Raw genomic sequence first — 23,732 nt, 5'->3', positions numbered from 1 at the left:
ATAGAAAACTGTCTCTTGCTGGGTCAGACCTTTGGTTCATTTCGCTCAGTCCTATCACCTCTGACTGGAAATTCCTAACCAGGCCCAACCCTGCTAATTTCCAGAATCAGATGAGATGAATGTGTTCAGGGGCTCTGGTAACTATTCATGGGTTAGGCAGGGCAATTGCACAATAAAGGCCTTGTCTAAACACCAAATGGTAGCTAGAGTACTATTTTTACTGCTCCTCCCTCCTCCCCTGCATCATTACCTGTCCGAAAAGCAAAAACTGCTGGATATGTTTGGCATTGTAATGTTTCCACAGTAAGTGCTACCAGATTACTTAAGAATTTTGCATCTAACACATCAGTGTTATAGTTCATTCTTCCTATGTCCTTGCCCTAACCCCGCTCTGCTTTAGAATCAGTGCAGGATTCAAGATTAATTAAAGACTGTAGCCATGTAGGACTGGGCAAAAATATTTGGTCTAATAAGGAGATTGTGTCTAAAAAGGACACAAAAGCACATTGCTATGCTGTTAGACCACTGTGGCCACCGGCATGCTGGTCTGGGTATTCTAAGAACTATTTTTAGTGTGGTGTAGTGGATAGATTAGTACTCTGGAGAAATGGCTTCAAATTCTCGCTAGGCCATGGAAACATATAGAGTGGTGGTGGTAACGGTAAAACCACTGTTTAAATGTAACACATACCTTGCAAACATTATTGAGTTTGCTATACATTGGACTTGATAGCAATAATGTTGTCTAAATATATAGTTTCCCCCATCTTTGTGACAGAAAATGTGGGCCTGAGTGCTCTTGAGAAATGTAGATCTTTCATTGACAATGAATCCACAATTAAAACAACAACGACAAAGTACTTTTAATTAGTTGCAGCCCAATAGCGAAGGCAGGAAAATGTTGCAGCAAACCTATGTTTCAAAGGAATGTCACTGAGAACAAATACTGGAGAACAAATATTTTAATAGTGCCATATAAGGGAGAGGTAAGCTGTGTGCCAACTAAGAACATGGTTCAACACTACGTAGTGTTTGTATTCCCATGGAGACCCAAATACTCTCACTGTGTGAGTATGTGTGTTTATAAGGAGGAACTGGCACAGACATCGTCCAGATATAAATCTGCTCCAAGTTCCCTGGAGGGCAAGTGAGAGATAAAAGTGACAACACTGTCTATACAAGATCATGTTCACTATTTATTTATTTGTTGTTCTTTAGTCATTAAGTCATGTCCGACTCTTCATGACCCCAATGGACCAGAGCACGCCAGGCCCTCATGTCTTCCACTGCCTCCCGGAGTTGGGTCAAATTCATACTGGTAGCTTTGATGACACTGTCCAACCATCTCGTCCTCTGTCGTAATGAGCAATGCATCAACCTAGCATAATACCAGAATTTTGCTGCATCAGTTAGGGAAACATTACAATGAAAAGGAAGATGAAAAGAGAGGGGAGAGTTGTCCCAGCCTCCATTTTAATAGAGCATGCAAATCATCCCAGCTTTATCTTGCACAAGGGCTGTCAGTTTCAACCAAATAATAATCCTCCTATCACATCACAGAGTTGTCATTTCAGATACGACAACCCACAGCTCTATTTGGGTATGAGCTAACCATCCATACCAGGCTACACAGTGAGCTAACTAGGACACTGCTGAATTGTACCAAAAAGAACACATGCCCTAGTGATGTGCCAGAAAGGTGCACAAAGCTCTTAAAGAGGCAGGATGGATTGATACAGGCAGAAACATGTGTGGATAATGCCATTTGGTTCACACCCAATTGTACTACCTGTGATCCATGTACTGTACTAATCTATATGCCAGTGTGGTCAGGCCCTATATTGTTGGTCATGAAAACCATCTTACTCAGTGTTGAAGTATGTTGTCGTTGTTTAGTCGTTTAGTCGTGTCCGACTCTTCGTGACCCCATGGACCAGAGCACGCCAGGCCCTCCTGTCTTCCACTGCCTCCCAGAGTTGGGTCAAATTCATGTTGGTCACTTCAATGACACTGTCCAACCATCTCATCCTCTGTCGTCCTCTTCTCCTCCTGCCTTCACACTTTCCCAACATCATGGCTTTTTCCAAGGAGTCTTCTCTTCTCATGAGATGGCCAAAGTATTGGAGCCTCAGCATCAGGATCTGTCCTTCCAGGGAGCACTCAGGGTTGATTTCCTTCAGAGGGATAGTTTTGTTCTCCTTGCAGTCCAGGGGAATCTCAAAAGTCTCCTCCAGCACCACAATTCAAAAGCATCCATTCTTCAGCAGTCAGCTTTCTTTATGGTCCAGCTCTCACTTCTTTATGGTCCAGCTCTCTCATTTATTTATTGCAGTTTGTTTACTTTATTTATGTCCTGCCTTTCTTCCAATGAAGGGACTCAAGGTGGCAAGAACATCTAATAAAAATACATGCATTTAAAATCACAATAAATGAAGATATTAAAATTAAAATACAATTGAACTTAATATTTAAAATACAACTCATTTGAAAAAATTGAAACAGATTTAAAAAATGATAAAAATGTTTCCTGCCCTACTGAAAAATTCAAGACATTCACAGATTAAAAGCCAGTGTAAAAAGGAAGATTTTCACCTGCCAGTGAAGGGACTGTAAGAGGACTGAACTAAGCCTTGTATGCGAGGGAATTGCAAAGACTCGAGAATTCCATGTTAACTCAGAGATACAAGCACATATCAACTAGCAAGCAGCAGCCCGTAGTCAAAATGGAAAGAGGCTGCATGGAAGAGTGGTTAGAGTGGTACAGCAGGATCCTTTCTATCTGCGTCAGATAGGTTCCAAGCTGCAGCCCCGTGGATGCCTGAAACCACGGATAGTAGCAAACCTATTCAGTGCTATTTATGGGGTGGGGGAGAGAACGAGAGGAAGTGGTAAGTATACACCACACTGTGGGCTGGGTTGCAACAATGGCAGCTGTGAACAACTGAAATGGCAGGTACTGGCTCTGCTAATGGGGTGGTGGTTTCTGATTGTACATTGTGGATGATCTAGATTCAAACTTGTTTCTTCAGTGGAACCACCACTGATCTCACAAAAACTACAGGTCTGTTCAAAGCAAAGCAAAGTGTTCTGCTTAAATACCACCCCATAATGCTTAGAGCACTCTCTGAGTAGTTTACAATTTAATTATGCAGGCTACACATTGCCCTCCCCCTGACCCAGGTACTCAATTTACCAACCTCAAAAGAATGGAAGACTGGGTCAACCCCGAGCCAGCTACCTGAACCCATTGGGATTGAACTCAGGTTGTGAACCCTGTCTTCACTGCAGTATGGCAATTTAACCACTGCACCACAAGGCTCTTCAGGCATTCAGCCTTAAAGCATGTTAGGTTAAAAAAAAATTAGGAAGGATAAAGGTTTGCATGTACGCCTTGTTTCCCACATCAACACCATACCTGAAAGTAGCCGCAGATTTTTTCACATTCAGCATGAAGAGCTGCATAGGCACTGAAGAACACACTTCTGCCATTTTCAGGATGGGCAGGCCTGGTAAGGAAGGACTGCTGATCCTCAAAAGTGTCATAAGTGTACGTACACGACTGCACTTACATTGCTTATGAAGACCCTCACACTCATAGGAACACAAGAACATCTGCAGAAATCCCAAATGGAGTGGACGTATGGGAAGGGAAGGGCCCCCAATGTTGCCACCACCCTTTGAACTCTACCTGCTTTCAGACTGAATGCTTGAAGGGGGGCTATAAGTACCAACTTCCACAGTGGAATGTCTGCTCTTGAGCATGACTTTTATACAGGTTTGACATGTTGTAAGCATGCAGAATAGGTTTCAAAAGGTGCAAGCGTTTGCTGAATAAGAAAACCCGGCATTCCATTAAAACACATGTGTGCATGCATGAACATGAGTGTGCTTGCGTGTATACAGCATCCTTGACCTTGCCGTATTTTAGGTCAATGGAAGTGCTTCCCATTCAGAGGGGGGAGACAAATTGATATGCATCTTCAAGCAAGGAGCCCAAACTCAGGGTAAGCAGCAGGAGAAGGTTTTTTAATGTTTTTGGTGGGAAGTGGTTTGACGTTGGGACATTTATAATAATAATCAGGTGTCATCAAGTCAATTCTGGCGACACTTTCCAGGGTTTTTCAGGTAGAGAATACTTAGAAGTGGTTTACCATTCCCTTCCTCCGAGGGCTGCCTTGGGACTGTGCAGCTTGCCCAAGGCCACCCAGGCTGGCTGTACTTGCACGAGGCACAGTGGGGAATTGAACTCCCAGCCTCTGGCTCTGCAGCCAGATCCCTCAACCACTGAGCTACCCAGCCAGCTCCACTTGTTTCCCAGCTGTCCCCAGACCTTACTAGCTTGGTGAGAAAGTGCTGTAGGAGTGTGGTGCCTGCGCAACAATGGCACATTAAAAAGGCAGGTCTGAGGACAGGAGACCAGAGGAAGAGAGAGGAAGGCTATATATGTGAGGGGGTCCCATCATGCTGTTCAGAGCACGTCCAGGAATGGGCCATCTTGTGTCCATTTCTAGAATCTGCCAACCCAGAAGCCATTTGCCTGCCCCATGTCTGTTCACATCACAGATGCTTGCCTCCAAGACTCAGGCTTTGAGCCTCCCTTGAAATATTTGAGAATGGAATGATGCTCAGCTGGCAACCCTCACTAGCATATACAGTATATGTACACATGGATGCATGGATGTGCACACATGCACACAGAGCTTTTCAATGTTCAGTGCATTCTGTAAGGAATCCTGACTGATTCTTACAACATCCCTGGAAAATAGTTCAGCATTCTTACCTTGCAGGCAGGGGAGGGACGGAGTTTGACATAATCTCTTGCCTAAAGGCAAGTTTATGGCCGATGTAGCATTTAAACTGGCAATTCTAGATGCACATTGTCAGCTGATCCTCCTGTGTGAAATGACTGCTGCAGATCAAAGAATGGTTTGATATTGGCTTCATTCTTGTCACGTGGTCCTTTCCACCCTGGAAAATGTGCATGCACACTTTATCCCATGGCAGATGTATGTGCAACGAGAGAACAGGAAGTTGGCAAACATTGTTTCCCAGAAATCTGATTCTGCTAAGCCGAAAATCAATATGTTTACAACCCAGTGTGGTTTTTACATGTCAGTCTGCTGAATAAATGTGTAACTTAGCATTTTATTGCTTTTTTAATTTTAAAAAATAAGGACCTGAACATATCTTAGATACTTCATGGATTAAATGGGTTGAGAGATCTTTCTTCATGAAGAATCGAGAACAGAATTACATATGAAATTACACCAGAAAAATATGTGGTGTGTCTGTGTGCTTCTGTAGCCATTTAAAGACCATTGTGTAGGTGTTTGAGACTGTTGTAACAGAGCCATGTCGTGCTTCAAGCACTAACCCATTTATTATGGTCTAGGCTTTAATGGACTATAGTAAGCAGTCATTCATGCATTGGTGAGCTGACTGATACATTTAAGCCAATCTTGTTGGACAGTCTGGGCGCAGAAAAGAAGTTGTAAAAGCAGCCATGGATATTAATGAGGTGCCAAACATGTGCCAGTCTGGCCGTGCAGATTGCACCTTGCCAAATAACTACAGCTGCTTTCACAGCTTCTGCTCTAGTCACAGTAAAAGGAAACCAGCTATAGCGTAATGAAAGCTTTTGTCTGTGTTCAAGCTGCAAGAAATAGAACTGAACTTCTTGATGGATTTTTTTTGGTTCAGTTGTTTCATGTTGGAATCTATCTCTAAAATTCTCTAGATGCTAAAGATGGTTTGTTTAAAGAGGCTAGTTTCAAAACCTATAGTTTGAAGTTAGCTTGTTCCAAGGAAGTCAAAGTGAATATTTACATCTTCTCAAGTTTGGATGATGTGGCAACGTGTGATTATTATAAACCAGTATGGTAAAATGAATTCCATTAAGAATCTCTTGCTATATTCCCCACCCACCCCTCACTGTTCCATCAGCTATCAGCTACAGGAGGAAAATGTTTCTGTATGGGTGGTGTTGTGACATTGCAGACTCGCCTAAAATACAGTTGTATTATTGTAGATCATGGTATTTTTTATTATTGCATGCAATGTGGTTCATGAAAACACATTAGAAGGATAGGGGATAAGTTGTTGAATAAATAAATAGAAATAAAATTATGTTAGTCTAGGTTTAAGCTCAATTTCACAGCTATCTTCATTGGCTTTGGATATGAACTTCCTCTTATCCCACACTGTTTTACTTTATAAAAGTGCATTTGCCCCATGTCAAGTTACATTATTTTTAAAAAAAGATTTGAGGTTTGTTTTTTAATAATATTTTAAAAGCACCTTCTTATCTTTCCTTCGATGGAAAATTTGTAATCCAACTTCCAAAACCAAAAACATTATAAAATGCCTCTAAATCAACAACTAAATGAAGTTGTTACACAAATATAAGTTTAAAGTTGACATGCTGTTTTAATGCCTAGCAGAAAAATGTGTTAATGGCCCAAATCCTGTTGCTTAGTGTAGTAAATTGAACTAGAGCAGGCCCATTGAGTACAGTGGACCCTCTACTTAAGGAATTAATCCGTATTGGAATGGTGGCTGCAAGTTGAAAAGTCTATAGGTTGAATCTCCATTGACCTACAATGCATTGAAAACCGATTAATCCCATAACCAGCGGTTTTTATTCTATTTTTGTTCCATTTTGGTTTTTTTCTGGTCTGTAAGTCGATTCTCCGGCTGCAAGTCGAATCTACATTTTGCAGCCAGAGGAGTCTGTAACTCGAAAAGTCTGTAAGTCGAGCCGTCTGTAAGTTGAGGGTCCACTGTAATTTGGGATTTAGTGATTCCATATGTTCCATCGATTTCAATGGGCCTCCCGTCATTGTGACTTACTTCAGCTCAGGAGGTTGCAGTTACAGTAAGCTAATTTGAATCAGTAGAATTTACAGAGGAGCTGATTCACTAAATCCCCACTGATTCCTACTCTAGTGTGTTTTACTATACTTAGCCATTGTGCACATTCTAATGTAGTGGTTCAAACTCTTGAAATCTCTTGAAACTGGATTACTGCAGTGTGAGGCTGCCCTTGAAGATAATAATGAACTTAAGTGCCTGCAAGTACAAGACCATTAATTGAGGTAGGCAAGTGAGAACTGCATCACACTATTTCTGAAAGAGCTGCCCTGATTACCTGTTTGTTCTTAAAACCAGTTCTGGAGGTTGATGCTTACTTTTCAAAATACTAACTGTTTGGTAGCCCACCTATCTGAAGAAGCGTTCCCATGCTTTCAGTACTGCCGAGGAGCCATTCTGAGTATTTTCAGTATATGTGAGAACAAGGGAAAGATCCTTCTGTACTGTACTGCCTTGTTGATGGAATGGTCTTGCTTTAGAGTAGGAACAACTGTGCCCTTCAGATAGTATACATCTCAGCAGTCTTTACCATTGTGCTGGTTAGGGCTGAAGGGTGTTTCAAACCAATGATCCATAGGGTCCCTTCCAGTGTGGCAGTTCTAAGATTCTTAAGATCATTGTATCTAGAGCAGTGGTCCCCAACCTTGGGCCTCCAGATGTTCTTGGACTACAACTGCCAGAAGCCTACACCACCACCTCTTCTGGCCAGGATTTCTGAGAGTTGAAGTCCAAGAACATCTGGAGGCCCAAGGTTGAGGACCACTGATCTAGAGGACCAGATGTTTTCCCCTGCCCCATGTTAGATATGTGCATCTCACATAGACCAAGGTTTAAATCCCCAGTCAGCCATGAAACAGTTGGATGATCTTAGGCCAGTGGCTTTTTCTTCGCCTGAACCACTTCACAGGGATGCTGTGCAAAAAAGGGGAATAGGAACTGAATATATTGCTGTAGAAGGGAAATGAAATACTGTATACCTCTTCCATTGTGCTTTCCTGCCTCTGGAGTTCCTCCCTTTCTCCAATATGACATGCCAGGGTAGATGGTATTTTGGCAGCATCACAGAAAAACATATCTATTTGCCCAACTCTTTGCTGGTTTTAACACCTAGATTAATGAAGAGTTTTGTCTGTTCGTTTCTTTCTTTACTTTTACTATGGATTTTGTGCTATTGTTTTAATAGCTGTTTGAATTAATTTTGTGTACCATCCTGAAAGTTTACTAACAAAGGATGGCATATATATTTAAATATAAATACATAAAAATGCAGAAAATAAAACTAAAAAAACCAAATACGAACTGTAGTCTTCCAGACTAGATCTGATTAAGTCCTATAATGACAGTGGTTTTCAACCTTTGATATCGTGCTTTCTCATCCTCTTAAAAAGAAGCAATTTCCGGCATGACAGACCCTCCACACCTCCAAACCCTCTACTTTTTTAAAAAAGAGAGAGGACATTCCTATATTCTAGGCATTTGGGAATGACAGTGATTATTTATGGTAAATTAATCAGCAGAGGGAACCTTGCAGGAGAACGTATGACTGAGGGAGAATGGATTCTTAATCATTGTTATTTAAAACTTCCTTCCCTTTTAAAGGAGTTCTGTGTCCCATTGCTTTAGTCTTGTTGATGCTTTCCAAGTAATAGCTTCCTTTCATGCCTTCTTATAGATTTTTGGAGGCCTCGTCTGGATCCTAGTGGCATCTACCAGAGTCCATGATCCGATGTCTCAAGGCTGGGTGATGTTCGTCTCAGTGTTCTGCTTTGTCATTTCAACATTCCTTATGCTCCTATATATGTGCGGAGCGCACGGTGGGAATGCCTCGTGGGTTGCACTGGTAAGTGGAGAGTTTAAAGACAGTGAAAATCCCTGCCTTGTTCAAAGTATAGGATGATACGGTACAATCGTCTGCTGGAGAAGGCGGGGCTGGGAAGTGTCAAATGCCTGTTTGGATGAAAAAGAGACCGACATGAACTGGCGAACTGGCAGTTGGTGCCCATCTCTAACCCGTAATGATTGTGAAGGCAGGAGTGTCATCAATGTGCTGGAACAAGAGAAAATTTCAATGGTGTGCTCAATGATGAGTCTACAAAATGACCTCAAATTCGAATGTATTCTTTTAAACTTGTACGCTTCTTGATGTTTACACCAGAGAGTATTGCGTAAAGCTGACATTTGCTGGAAAATAATGCAAAAGAGGCTTCTCATTGATGTACGATGTTCATAAAGATGGGATTGTGTGTACCAGACGTAGAACACGTGCCTCCTCTAGCAATCATCGTCTGACCGTTTGTCACTGTCTCTTTTCCAGGATGCTTTCTACCAGGTCATTGCTTCTCTCTTCTACTTGAGTGCAGCAGTTCTGCAGGCCTATACTACCTATTATATGAAAAATACACCGTTTTTTAAATACTACCAAATAGATATCTCAGCAGTGGTGAGTATACAGCATGTGTATCATGTAGTGCTATAATATTCAACCATGCAGTTTCCCCACCCCCAAAAAAACCCACATCCTAATAAGAAAGATATTGTTTTGATTCATAAGAATTAAACAAATCCATAGGCCTTTATTAGGGTCTGTCTGTCTGTCTGTCTGTCTGTCTGTCTGTCTGTCTGTCTGTCTGTCTCTCATCTATCTATCTATCTATCTATCTATCTATCTATCTATCTATCTATCTATCTATCTATCTATCTATCTATCTATCTATCTATCTATCTATCTATCTATCTATCTATCTATCTATCTATCTATCTATCTATCTATCTATCATCTATCTATCTATCTATCTATCTATCTATCTATCTATCTAAAAACTTCTGTACCAGCCAATTAGTGCAAAAAAAATACTCTGGGAAGTTTACATTGCAGGGCAATCAATGACATATAGTATAACAAACAAGACATTAAATCATCAACAAGAGACAAAGTAAAAAATTTAAACAATTGGACAAAAGGCATTGCAACTATAAATGAGATTGAGTAAACCAATAGCTAGATGGTGGTAAAATCCAAAAACCATTAGCCAAGGATATTCCTTAAGGCAGAGGTCCCCAAACCCTGGTCTGCGGCCTGACCCGCCCGGAGAGCCGGTTTGCACCTGCGCGCAAGCACCTGCGTGCCCACACGAGCGCTACACTGACCTGTGCACATGCACACAAGCACATGCACCCGTGCGAGCGCTGCACTGCCCTTTGCGCATGTGTACGCACGCAGGGGGGTGCCCTGCCTTCCCCAGCCTAAAAAGGAGCTTAAAAGGTTGGGGATCACTGCCTTAAGGCTTCTTGGAAAAGCCTAGTTTTTAGCATCCTCTTAAAGGCAGGAATGGAGGAGGCTGAAACACTCACAAAACCTGCAAGTCTGCAATTTTTCCATAATCCTTCATGATTTTAGATGGGTTTTAAAAGCCTTTTCAATTGCTGAAGAGCTCTTGAGAATGTAAAAGCTTGCAGATGCTGATAAATTGTAGTTGACCTTAATCAGAGCCTAGAAGTAATGGCCAGAATCCTGCCGGTGATTAATATGTGCATAAGCTAAAATGTGTAACTCACTGTGGTGAATTACTGCTAAGCATCAAGGAGCCACCTGTACAATCAGGAAAGTGCCTAATGCTGCAACAGGCACAAATCTAGTTATATGATCATGGTCTCATTAGTTAGAAGGAATTAACCATAGTGAGTTACACAAATTAACTTACACATGTGTAAATAAACATCAGGGCTCTGGCCAATGTATTAGGTTTAACATGTTAACATTACAATTGCTACTTCTTCATTCACAGGAGGACATGGCAATTGACACATGTAAAGAATAATATTTGGAAAGTAATGTTTGACATTTTAATGTAATTTTATTTTTAAAGGGTTTGATGTGTTCTTCCTTTAGCATAGAGGTAATTATTTTAATGTTAAACTTAATATATCAGCTATAACCTTTTATAAACACACTGCCTACTGGTGAGTTTTGATTTTTGATTTTTTAACAAACACGTTGGCATCAAAATTTCCTTGATTAATCAGGTGACAGATTATTATATGTTAAGGAAATTCTTACATAAACATAAACAAACATAACCATAACCATAACCATAAACATAAACACAACAACAACAACAACAACAGCAGCAGCAGCAACAGCAACAGCAACAGCAGCAACAACAGCAACAGCAACAGCAACGGCAACGGCAACGGCAACGACAATAATAATAATAATAATAATAATAATAATAATAATAATAATAATAATAATAATAATAATAATAATAATAATAATAATAATAATAATAATAATAATACAGGTGCCACCTTAAAGAAGCATCTGCCCAGAACTACAACTCCCACAACTCTTAGAATCCCAGAGGGTCCCAGATGTTCTGGCTGTGTAGGTTCTCTGCAGGTAGTCAGCAAGAATAAGGACAGGTAGAAAACAAAGCTGGCAGTGTCCAGCTGGAGGTTAGATAAGGTGCCATTCATTGAGTAGGGCAACTGAGCATGCTTGGTTCTCTTGTTGCACTGAATGAATGAATGAATGAATGAATGAATGAATGAATGCATGAATGAATGAATGAATGAATGGAGCTGAAAGGAACCCTATGGATTATCAAGTCCAGCTCCTGTTAAAGAGGCATAGTGGGGAATCAAAGTCCCAACCTCTGGTTCTGCAGTCAGATGCCCAAACCACTGAGCTATCCAGTGGAAAAACTGGAACAATTTTAGCCTTTGTATGTATGCTGAAAACATCATGAAACAACTTTCATAGGTAAGTCCTAAACTGATAAATCTTCCAAGTTACAGGGAATGCTACAGTACTTAAATACAAGGAAGAGCATACTCTAAGGCCAAAAAGTTTGCTCATGCTTTGTGTTAGCAGTACCAGTGAACAAACTTGGCATTCTTGAGGCCAAGTGAAATTAACCTACTCCTACTGTATCACTGGTGTCCATGCAACATGGAAGAGGAACTGAGCTACAGATGAACTTGTGGCCCAAGAAGCGGAGCTACCTTTTGTGGAGCAGAGAGGAAAGCATGGGACAGCATAGGAGCAAATGCTATTTTTGGGGGGCTGAGGGCTCAACTGAAGGTAAATTGAAAGTTTGAAAGAGAATAATTCATCCCAATGCTCTTCTGGACAGAAGTTCACAAACAACCAGAAGCCAGGTTTAAACAGGAGAATGATCCTATGGAGAGGAAATGGCAGTGCAATGGTAGTTGAAGTACAATTGCCAAATCTGCTTGCTAACCCCTCTTTGCTTCTCTCCTAGGTTTTTGCCTATGCAGTCACACTGACCTATGTGATCCATATGATATTCTCCCTACTGAGATGGAAATCCTCTTAAAACCTTTGATTGACCTTTTGAAGTGGATTTTTACAGTCATGTATGTGGCCTGTTGCTCTCTGTGCAGCTCAAGGACTATCTTTCTTTGGAGATTGTATGCATAAATGTGTACTTTATTGTATTTTAACAAGAAAATTCTTGACTATTTTAGCTTAATCCTTCCTGCAACTTCCCCCTTCGTAGTATTCTGGGTCATCATCAGATAGCTAGTGGAGTGACTCTTTCTTAAATGTATAAAAATGCTTTTTATGTAAATGGGGTTCACGTTTGTACAATAAAAGCTCCCAATACGATTGGTTACTGAGACTTACTAAACATTCATATTTGTTAGAGTTTCTGTGTGTACCATAATAAACTGTTCACAATGGTAAACAAAAGAAGAAAATTGTGTAACGCTCCACATGTTGTTCTCCAATTGGTGGGTTATTGGTTACAGTTAAGGGAGGTGGGATGATTCTTCCTGATGGGGGACCCTGAAACCAAACCAGGCAGAAGGCTTTCTCCAAATTTTGGGCATGTTACCAACACAAACCAGTCCTTTCCTCAACACTCTTCAGCTTCATGAGGCAATTCTAAGATGTGGGTAGTCTGTTCCTCCAGATGTTCATAGACTCATAAAAGAATAGAGTTGAAATAGATCTATTAAGGCCATAGAGTCCAACCCCCTGCTGAATGCAGGAATCCAAATCAAAGTATATCTGACACATGGTTGTCTAACTTCCTCTTGAATGCCTCAGGCATTGCAGGGGTAATTGGTTCCATTGTCATACTGCTCTAACAGGATGTTTTTCCTGATATTCACCTGAAATTTGGCTTTCTGTAGCTTGAGCCCATCATAATATGTCCTGCACTCTGAAATGAACAAGAACAGATCCTGACCATCCTCTGTGTGAGAGGCTTTCAGGTATTTGAAGAGTGCTGTCATTTCTCCTTCCAGTCTTTTCTTAAGGCTAAACATGCCCAGTTCTTATAGTCTTTCCTTATACGGCTTGGTTTCTAGTCCCCTGGCCATCCTTGTTGCCCTCCTCAAGATCAGCCTTGTTCCCCTATCATGTTGTGGTTTGATAGCTTCCAGCACCATCGGCTTTGCAAGACAGAGCTCGTGCATTTCAACAAAATTGAAGGGGTGCACTTTGGTGATTCCTCTTCTAACCCTTTCTGCCCTCGTGCTCTTCCTCCTGTTCAGGAAGCTCTAGAGAAAAATAAATGAATGAATGGATAAGAAGGGGCTCGAGTCATTCTTCCCCAATGGCCAGAATCCTCAAAACTTAATAAAATCTTGTGAAACATTCTACTAAGATCTTAGACCACAAGAACTAGCCTACTGTCTATGTTGTCCTTTACTTGAGAAAGTTATTTTTTGTTGAGAAATTGCTTCTTAAAGCAGCAGCCAGCAGATAAAATATATAAATGTTATTGTAGTGGCAGGATGAAGGCAGCACCAAGCATCACATAAACAGAATTCCAAATCAAAGCAACGGAGTCTGTCTAATGTAGTTACTTACAAGTTACCTAGTTGAGTAGAATCTTGGATGTCAGATTGTATGAGGAGTTCTTTGTAGACAAGATTGTTTGAGAGAAAAAGAGCATCTTTAGCTTCCTGGTTAGATATTGTCATCAAGACTAAGACTGAGATCAAGACTAAGATTTCCATAGTTATGGAGATTTAAGAATGGTAAAAGCCAATAACTAAATTAGATGGAATATTGTTTTGTTCAATTGTGTGATAAGCTGCATTTCTCATATCGGATGTCTGATTAGTCAACACATCTCTATAGTAATATTATAAAATGGCCGACTGGTTACATCTTAATAAAAATGCATAACGTTCAGAAACAAAATCCAAGATGTGCTCTTTATTGAATCTGTGCAGTGGTGTTCTGAAATCCAGGTGTTTTCTAGGACTCAGTGAGTTACGTCATATGGTAGGAGTCATCCAGCAAAAAAATGGCAAATGTGGTTCAATGTCAGCAAGTGTAAAGTGGTATGAATTGCACTGAAAAAATCACATCCAAACTGCGTATTTACATCCAGGCAGTCATAGATTTTATGACTTACCAGGAAAAGAGACCTTGGGACAAGCAGGTCAATGAAAACATCAACTCAATGTGTAGAAGTCATGAAAAAAGGGGAAATTCTATTTTAGGAGAGGAAGCAAAAATGAAGCCATCAAGCTGACAATGTATTCATACATACCGTGTTTCCCCGAAAATAAGACAGGGTCTTATATTAATTTTTGCTCCAAAAATGCATTAGGGCTTATTTTCAGGGGATGTCTTATATTACAGTCATGTCATCGTCTTCTGGTTGATGCACAATGGTGGAAGGCGGGGTTTCACTTAACCGGGGCTTATTTTTGGGGTAGGGCCTATATTACGAGCATCCTGAAAAACCATACTAGGGCTTATTTTCAGGTTAGGTCTTATTTTCAGGAAAACAGGGTATTCGTTGTATCCACTGTCAATCGACTATGTATTTGGAATCAGAGTGCCTGTAGACTGTGCAGAGAAGTATAGCTCATTGTCAAATAGAGGAGAGAATGTATCCTCCTGTTTTAATTATGAGCGACTGAGGTTTGGAATACTGTGTTAAAGTTCTGGTTGCCAAACCTCAAAAAGGATGATGCCTGTGCAAAAGCTGGAGAAAAGGTCAATGAAAATAATCAGATGCCTTATGAGGAAAAGTTATGGCATTTAGGAAAAAAACATAACAAAACGGGTCACTACCACAAAGATAACTGAAGGGGACATGACCCAAGTTTTTAAAATTGTTCACGGGTGGAGAAAGCAGATGCTGTCAATGATTTTCCTAACCCCCTACTTTTTTCATAAGACTAGCTTGCGGTCATTTTAATATTTTGCTGAATGGTCACAGATGCAGGACAGGCAAAATCAGTGTCAGGTCAAGTGTATGACACCTGGACAAAGTCCTCAGAGCACTATATGATCTGTCAAACAATCTTTGGTAGTTTGTGTCGGTGTGGGGTCTATTGCAGCTTATATTTTTCTCTGCTTAGGTTAATTTCAAAATTCAAGAATTAAAAAATTCAAATGTTCAAAAATGTAAAAATGCAAAAGGAGTTTGTTGCAATAAAATATTTCTTTAAAACATCTTGCTGAGGAGAAGGATATTTTCCCACTTGTTCTGACATAAAAATGTCCTGTAAGTTTTGAAAGGTCCAAAGTTAACAGTTGCTTGATAATCTTCATAAAGACATAGCCATTTGCCACCCAGAATAGACCTTTGGTCTAGATGGGCGGGATAGAACTCTTATAAAACAAATAAATAAAATTAAGTCTTCATTAATACGAAGTGTAGATTAAAGCTCTTGAGAGTTTCTATCTGTACCCAGTTCATTTGTCTCTGAAAAAGTTTTCCTTGGACTTCAAGTTTGTCCTTTAAGTCAAGTGTTGATACCCAGGCATCTTCTCTCTTATTTTGAGAAAGAAGGCAAACAATACATACTGAATGTCTGGTGTGCTAAATACGAATTTAATTGAGGTCTGTCTGCTTATATGTTTTCACAATTCATTGCATTAGCATTCTATAACTATGAACTTAAGTTGTACCACCATTTAATGTATTCCTGGTGTGGTGTAGTGGATCGAGTGACAGCCTAGGACTCTGGAGATCAGGGTTCAAATCCCTACTTGGCATGGAAACTGTCTGGAGGAGTAGAACTGATAAAACCACTCATTAAGGATCTCACTTACCTTGAAAGCCCTATTAGGCTCTTTATAAGTTGGTTCCAGCTTGATGGCACAAAGCACACACAAATCATTTAATAATACAAATGGTCCTTGTAGAAAAAGTCAGCTTGTCTTCAGGAATCCTCTTTCCTTCTTTCATCCAAGCCTCTTTTATTGATGAAGGTCTTTAGACTGTTCACTTGGAAAACTGAAAATTTCTCTGTACTTGCTGGGATGAGAAGTTCATTGCTATGATCTTTCTAAACACTTTTGTATGTTGCACCCAACCTCTTTCTCTTAGAGCAGTGGTCCCCAACCTTGGGCCTCCAGATGTTCTTGGACTACAACTCCCAGAAACCTTCACCACCACCTCTGCTGGCCAGGATTTCTGGGAGTTGAAGTCCAAGAACATCTGGAGCCCCAAGGTTGGGGACCACTGTCTTAGAGGACTTAATGGGCTTCTTCCATATCATCAGGATGAGAGTTAAAAATCATTAATGTCACAATTATGTAACATCAGTTTCCTCCCAGAATTTTCTTTAGTAGCTGTTTAAATTCATTTGACAGAAGCAGACTTTTTTTTCCTTTTCTAATTGAGCTCAGTTTCCTTTTATGGGACTTTTCAGAGTTCTAGGTCAAACAGACTTAATGCAACATCTTACCTTCTTGCAACATCTTACCTTCCATTTATCTGACTGTTCTGCCATGCTCACAAAAAAATGTGAAGGTCAAGTGTATGACACTCGAACAAAGATCTCAGAGACATCAGTGTATAATTAAACAATTAGATTTGCTTCCTTAAGTTGCAATGGTGATCACCAATTTGGAGTTAAAAGAGGATTAGGCAATTTTATGAAAGATAAGGCTATCAGTGGTTACTATGATGCTGGTATGCTGCTTTATTCTATTCCAGAAGGGATCTTACATTTTGTTGAGAATGGGGAAAACAGAGGAGAAAAGAAAATTTCCCCTATTCTTTTTAAGTATAAGATGCTTTGAGATCCACACCCCTAACTATTGCTAACTAGAAGGTAATTTCCTATACATTAGAACCCCAGTATATGCAGCATCGGTATCTGCAGTTTCAACTTCACACAGTCTGAAAATTTCTACTGTGTATAGTGGAACTGAGAGCTGGACCATAAAGAAGGCTGACCACTGAAGAATTGATGCTTTTGAATTGTGGTGCTGGAGGAGGCTCTTGAGAGTCCCCTGGACAGCAAGGAGATCAAACCTATCCAGCTCTCACTTCCATACATTGCTGCTGGAAAAACCATTACTTTGACTATACGGACCTTTGTCAGCAAGGTGATGTCTCTGCTTTTTAAGATGCTGTCTAGGTTTGTCATCGTTTTCCTCCGAAGGAGCAGGCGTCTTTTAATTTCGTGGCTGCTGTCACCATCTGCAGTGTAGAAGACTTACCTTCAACCAACAGGTTCTTTCCTGTGTGGTGCTAGAGTGTGCAATAGCCAACCTCACACATTGTGGTTCTGGCATGCACCCATCTGTGCTCTCCTTGGTCCCCTTGCTCTTCTTCTTGTTGTTTTTTCGAGTGGGGCATGCCAAAAAAATAAGTACAACAAACACATGCAACTGCCTTTGTGTTGAGCTGGGGAGCACACATGCCAGCTGAGAAAAAGTGGTGATGGGCTCCCGGGCTTTAAAACCACTTAACACAGATTGAAATCATAGTTTCTCCTCCACCATCTCTGCTCACCCTCACTGAAGTACTACTGACGCATGCCAATTTCCCAAGACTTCATCTGGCTCCCTGAGACCTAGTAACCTGAATTAAGTAACATTGCCATGTATTAAGAGTGAAGACATATAGCACTGATAGCAGTACCACCATTACCATCAACTATTGGCCTGTAGAGAAATGTAATTAAATCATCAAATAATAAAATATCTTGAAACAGCCCCTCTGTAAAACCATTCAACCCTAAATCTAAAATTACCCATGTGGACCATTGGTAAAGTCTTCCCTTGAGTAGGGCAACTCAAAGCAGCCATTTCTTTGAATGTTGGTGGCCTAAGGTTGCAGCAGAGGGCTGTGGGAAATTTAATTAGCTGCTTCTGGCCACCTACTGTAGTTGTTGCTGCTTGAGATGGCTGCCATCAACCAAGTAAACTAGGTGTGTCCTACCAGGGCAGGAGAGCGCCTACTGAAATCATTTTTTTCATCAGTCATTCGAACCTGAGGTTTTCCTCAGCAACATGCATCGAACCCTGCTGGAAAAAGGAGGTGGCAATCCTACATTCCAATAGAATTGTTAATAGTCTGGGACATTTAAACAGATCTTTAGTATCAATAGGATTGAGGCAATAAATGCCTGTTTGTTTTAGCTAATTAATGGAACTAATATAGACCCCTGTGTCCTTGCTTAGGCACTTCATTTAAAGAGATTGAAAAAAACAGGCCATCTGAGGGAGCACAAAGGGAGGGAAAACTAAAAACAAGACACCAAACCAAGTGTACACAGAGAGAAGTGTTTGTTTTCACAATGTAATGGAGTTACTTCAAACACAGCTGAGAGCTAAGCACCCTCCTAACATGCCAAGTCTTCCCCCTTCATCCCCTCCTTCAGTGGACAGTTGCCACTGGCAGGGATAAGCTGGCATAATTCATGTTTACCCACTTTCAGAGCTGAATTTTATACAATAAAAATGCAGGTGTGCGCTTGACTTAATCTACAAAAAGGCAAGGCAACTTGTTGTTAAGGTGGTCCCTGACTGTTCCTATTTAACAGAGGTCTAATTCTCAAGAAAGAAGGATTTTAAAAACCAGGAATCTTGAGACATAAAACCAGCTCAGCCATGCAGATGGTAGAAGCCTCCTTAGAACTGGATTAACTAAAAGTATTAGAAAAGGGAAGAAATTAGCATCTTATAAGGTACTGCTTTGCTGAGGGAAAATCAGTATGGCTTCTGTAAGGGTAAGACTTGCCTCACAAACCTTTTAGAATTATGTGGATGCGGGTGAACCAGTGAATATTGTCTATTTGGATTTTCAGAAGGCGTTTGACACAGCCCCTGCTGAGAAAACTCCACAGTCAAGGGATAAGAGGGCAGGTCGTCTGATGGACTGAGAATTAGTTGAGGACCAGGAAACAGAGAGTAGGTGTCAAGGGGCAGTTTTCTTGATGGAGAGAGGTGAAGAGCAGCGTGCTCCTGGGATCTGTCCTGGGATAGGGCTAAATAGTGAGGTGGCCAAGTTTGCAGATGACGCGAAAGAAGGGAGAAGGAATGGCAAGAACCCCGCCTTTCTTCTCATCAGTGGCTGTTTTGGGGCTGAACTGCTTTGTAGGGGTAGAGCCCATGGAAATCATATAGCTGCCTTTCCTGCCTTTTCTTCAAGCTCTCATTCAGCCAGCTTCAGCGGCTTTCCTTTTGTTTTTGCTTGGTCAGTTAAAGTAAGTAATGAGCAATGCATCAACCTAGCATAGTATGAGAATTTTGCTGCATCAGTTAGGGAAACGTTACAATAAAAAGGAAGATGAAAAGAGAGGGGAGAGTTGTCCCAGCCTCCATTTTAACAGAGCATGCAAACCATCCCAGCTTTATCTTGCACAAGAGCTGTTCGTTTCAACCAAATAATCTCCTATTACATCACAGAGTTGTCATTTCAGAGAACATAACCCACAGCTCCATTTGGGTATGAGCTAACCATCCATACAGGCTACACAGTGAACTAACTAGGACCACGCTGAATTGTTCCAAAAAGAACACATGCCCTAGTGATGTGCCAGAAAGGTGCACAAACCTCTTAAAGAGGCAGGATGGATTGATCCAGGTAAAAACATGTGTGGACAATGCCATTTGGTTCACATTCAACTGTACTACCTGTGATCCATGTACCAATCTATATGCCAGTGTGTTCAGGCCCCATATTGTTGGTCCTCTAAGCCATCTTACCCAGTGTTGCTATAGCTCCAAGTGAATAACTCCCTTAACCTGTCATAACATCTTGCCAGTGTTTAGGCTTGGTCTGACAATTAACTGTTTCCCAGCTGGCCAAGACTCTCAACCTGGTCCTGCTTGTGACATCTTCTACGACATCATAATGTCCATGTTTAAACTTAGCTCAGGCTATCTCCATGGCACCCACAGTGGTCAGGACACTGGAATGAGGTGGCCATCATTTCGATGACATGGCCTCTGTGGATGGTTGTTCACGCTTTGTTCTCTTTTTTGGTGCGACTTGTTAATTTCCCCAACATGGGGGACCTTAAGAGGTGTGTTATTCAGCAAGTCCAGTTGGATGCAGAGTCTTTTACAAGCCACATCTGGAACATGGGACAAGCTGTCATCAGGGCAGCCAAACAGGTAGGGAAATAACATGGCTCCTTTCTGAAGCAGAGTATGTCTCTCTTATCTAGAAACAGATCCAAGAAGGTGACCCACAATGCCATCTGCCAGGAGGCCAACCCAAGACCCTGCTGTTGGGAAGGTATGAGGGCAAGAGGAGAAGGGGACGACAGAGATGAGATGATTGGACAGTATCATTGAAGCGACCAACATGAATTTGACCCAACTCTGGGAGGCAGTGGAAGACAGGAGGGCCTGGTGTGCTCTGGTCCATGGGGTCATGAAGAGTCGGACACGACTTAACAACTAAACAACAACAAGCCTTCTACGCCTCCCAACAACAGTGTTGGGTTGTGGTTGCCAGTTTTGGGTTCCTAGAAGCCTTCACCACTATTTGTGCTGGCCAGGATTTCTGGGGGTACGACCATCCTGAGTTTGAGGACTAGCAAGAAAGGAACAATTGCAGCTGCTAGGGCTGTTCTCCCAATTGCCTGATGCCAGAAAATAGTTCTCCCCCAACCCCAGTACAGGCTCTGTGTTGCCATATTATTTGGTGAACTCTGTTTTACCCAGATTCTGAGACTATTTATCTCTATTATCCTTGTGCCTAATTCTGCAATTATCTGGCCAAGGATCCTTGTTAGCTTTCCTCTCGCTCTCTGCCTGTCCAGTTCTCATGCGTATGGTATCACAAGGGTCCCCTCCTCAGTCTCTGGTTTGGGCCCTGAACTATTTACATTATAAAGATAATTAGATTTTTTAAAAATCTGTACACAAAATTTAGCAAATCCAGTTTAATGATAACCAGAGTCCTCTTTTGTCTTTCCTTTTGGTGATGCATGAGTGGCCTGATAGGAACTGAACAGTGTTGCAAAGAGAGACTGCTAAAAATCTGTGACCTTCTCTAACTCCCTGTCCTGTGTCTTAAGACCTATGTTGATAAGAGCTCCCTGGTGACCTGCTCTTGCCTTGGTGCCTATTACCTGCATCCTTTTTTTCCATCACTCCCTCACCTGTCAGAATGTCATCACATTCTGCTTGACCAGGTCAGCCACTCTTCCTCTTCCTCTTCCTCTTCCTCTTCCCTACATGGGGATCCTCTCAGGGACAATGCAAAGAGAGCTATGGAAAATAGTGAAGAAATGCTGTTCTTCAGGGCCAGGTGGAGAGGTCAAAGCTGTTGCAATATCTGGGGCTTCCCCTGCTTTGCATAACATCCTGGGTTTTGCATGTCTGGGGCTGTATTTTGAAACAGATGTCCCTCATCTTCAATAAGGATAGCGCTCCTGGAAGATATATGCAGGACAGTAACTGGTGGGCTTAGGAATCCTTTTGGCAATCAAAACGACCAAACAGCAAACCCTAAGGTTGGTTGTCCTCGTTTTCGTTGTTCCTCTCCTAATTTAGGTTAGATATTAGCAGGACTATTTTGATTTTGAATGTGGCACCTCTAAAAACTGATGTTGTGTTGCATCCAAACCGATTTCGAACATCTTTCAGCCGATAAGTTATTTTTTTTATCCTGCCTTTCCTTTCTAATGGAATTTGCTTCAAGCAATTGGTTGTAAGAATTTGTGCTTTCCATTTCTCATGATCAGTAAAAAAAAATAGAAATAAAAAATAAAAGAGCACATTAAAAGAGCACATTAAAAAAAAACCAAAAATATGGTGGCACCTGAATGACTGTTGTATTTTAACGTGAGCGTCCCTGGACAAGTCCATTTCCTCAGACATAAGAGAAAGAGATATAACATGGCAAATATTTACACATGGCATCATAACACACAGATCAAAACACAGAGATCATGGTAGGTTAGTAAGAAAGTCAGTGGGTGTTTAACATCAGGGTAAGAGCGCCTTTGATATGCAGATATTTCATTGAAGCTTGTGCTGTAAGGAACGTGAGAACCTCTGACATGGAATAACAATGGTGGAATAACATGAATGTTAATTATACTGAGGAGACTGGGTTTATTTTACAGTTAATGAACTTTCCTTTGCAGATTTTGTAAGCGCTCATGTGACTGAGGTAAAGGTAAAGGTTCCCCTTGACAATTTTTGTCCAGTCGTGTTCGACTCTTGGGGGCGGTGCTCATCCCCGTTTCCAAGCCATAGAGCCAGCGTTTTGTCCGAAGACAATCTTCCGTGGTCACATGGCCAGTGCGACTTAGACACGGAACACTATTACCTTCCCACCAAGGTGGTCCCTATTTATCTACTTGTATTTGCATGCTTTCGAACCGCTAGGTTGGCGGGAGCTGGGACAAGCGATGGTAGCTCACTCCGTCGCATGGATTCGATCTTACGACTGCTTGGTCTTCTGACCCTGCAGCACAGGCTTCTGTGGTTTAGGCCGCAGCGCCACCACGTTCCTGAAGTATTCAAAAATTCTGAATTTTCTGTTTCATGATTTCTTGGTTTTTATTTATTCACCTTCTTATTTTTTGGATCAGGATTGTCCATCTCCCTGATCCAAGAAATTCTTACTCCTGGCTGTTTGCCGAAAGACCATCATCCACAGGCCTGATTGGGCCAAGCAGAGCGCATCCCTCAGGCAAGTGCTTTGTCGAAAATTAATGACACGGTCTTGACCAATGTGGTGTCCATTGAGATACTGGATTACAGGTTTTGTCCTCTGAGTCACAAAGCCAATGGCTGGGTGAGGGGGTGATAAGAGTTGTAGTACACCATGTGCCGCATTGGGGAAAGCTGGATTAGTGTATGTTTGATGACTATAAGCTCACCATGTATAAAGCCTATTATTTTGCATCAAAAAAAGACAGTCTTACATGGATTGTAGCCTGTGTGATCAGAATCATAGGGTATAGGATTTATCTAATAGTCCTGCATAGCTTGAACTGGGACAAAGTTTTTTTTTATCTGACTTCATAGGAAAATCAGCTTATTTATGCAGGAATACCTGTATTACCACCTAATTTTTATTGCTTTGTGGCTACTCTTTGGGCAATTTGCTTGTAAATTACACATTTCTGTTGGCTCCAGTCTTTCCGATTTCACTCCCACTCTTACTAGAGCTGTGCTTCCCAACCTTCAGTCCCCAGATATTCTTGGAATACGGTACAGCCAGGAACCTTGGCCAGCACAGCTAGTGGCGAAGGCTTATGGGGATTCCAGTCCAAGAACATCTGGGGACCCAAGAATGGGAACGATTGTACGGGAGTATTCCTAGAGGTTAGATTTTTCTCTGGTACATGGCTTGGGTCAAGAACATTTCTTAAATTGTATGCAGATCAGCACCACCTTTTATCCTCCTTTTTGGTAATGTGTAAATCACTAAAGGCTTCAGGAGTTAACCTAGAGGCAAAAATCCGGAGCTGGAGCCCCGAAGGCAGTTCGTGTCATTCTGCCAACTCCTGCGATGTTGCTGGAACCAGTTGTATTGGCTGTTGCCTTTCCATTGGACCATTTCAGCAACATAGAGAGGGGGGGATCTGTTGCTTGGGTAACAGCCTATCCTCCATATTACTTTACCCAGGCTTCATGCTCTGGAGAGGACACTCCTAGA

The 23,732-nt window shown here is 41.4% G+C and overlaps 1 protein-coding gene across 1 annotated transcript in view; it reads left to right on the top strand.

The window, feature by feature from the left end:
• MAL (mal, T cell differentiation protein (MAL blood group)) overlaps positions 1 to 12,500 on the top strand; it is a 33,153-nt gene extending 20,653 nt beyond the window's left edge. The window contains exons 2-4 of the mRNA XM_072988619.2: positions 8,543 to 8,710; positions 9,185 to 9,310; positions 12,135 to 12,500. Of these exons, the coding sequence (XP_072844720.2) occupies positions 8,543 to 8,710; positions 9,185 to 9,310; positions 12,135 to 12,209 (369 nt within the window). The 3' untranslated portion in view covers positions 12,210 to 12,500. The remainder of the gene's footprint in view (positions 1 to 8,542; positions 8,711 to 9,184; positions 9,311 to 12,134) is intronic.
• The last annotated feature ends 11,232 nt before the right edge of the window (positions 12,501 to 23,732 follow it).

This window comes from Pogona vitticeps, chromosome 1, assembly GCF_051106095.1.
Source record: "Pogona vitticeps strain Pit_001003342236 chromosome 1, PviZW2.1, whole genome shotgun sequence".
Classification (NCBI taxonomy): domain Eukaryota; kingdom Metazoa; phylum Chordata; class Lepidosauria; order Squamata; family Agamidae; genus Pogona; species Pogona vitticeps.
The sequence above is the reverse complement of the archived record's forward strand: the minus strand, read 5'-3'. Positions and strand labels throughout refer to the sequence as shown.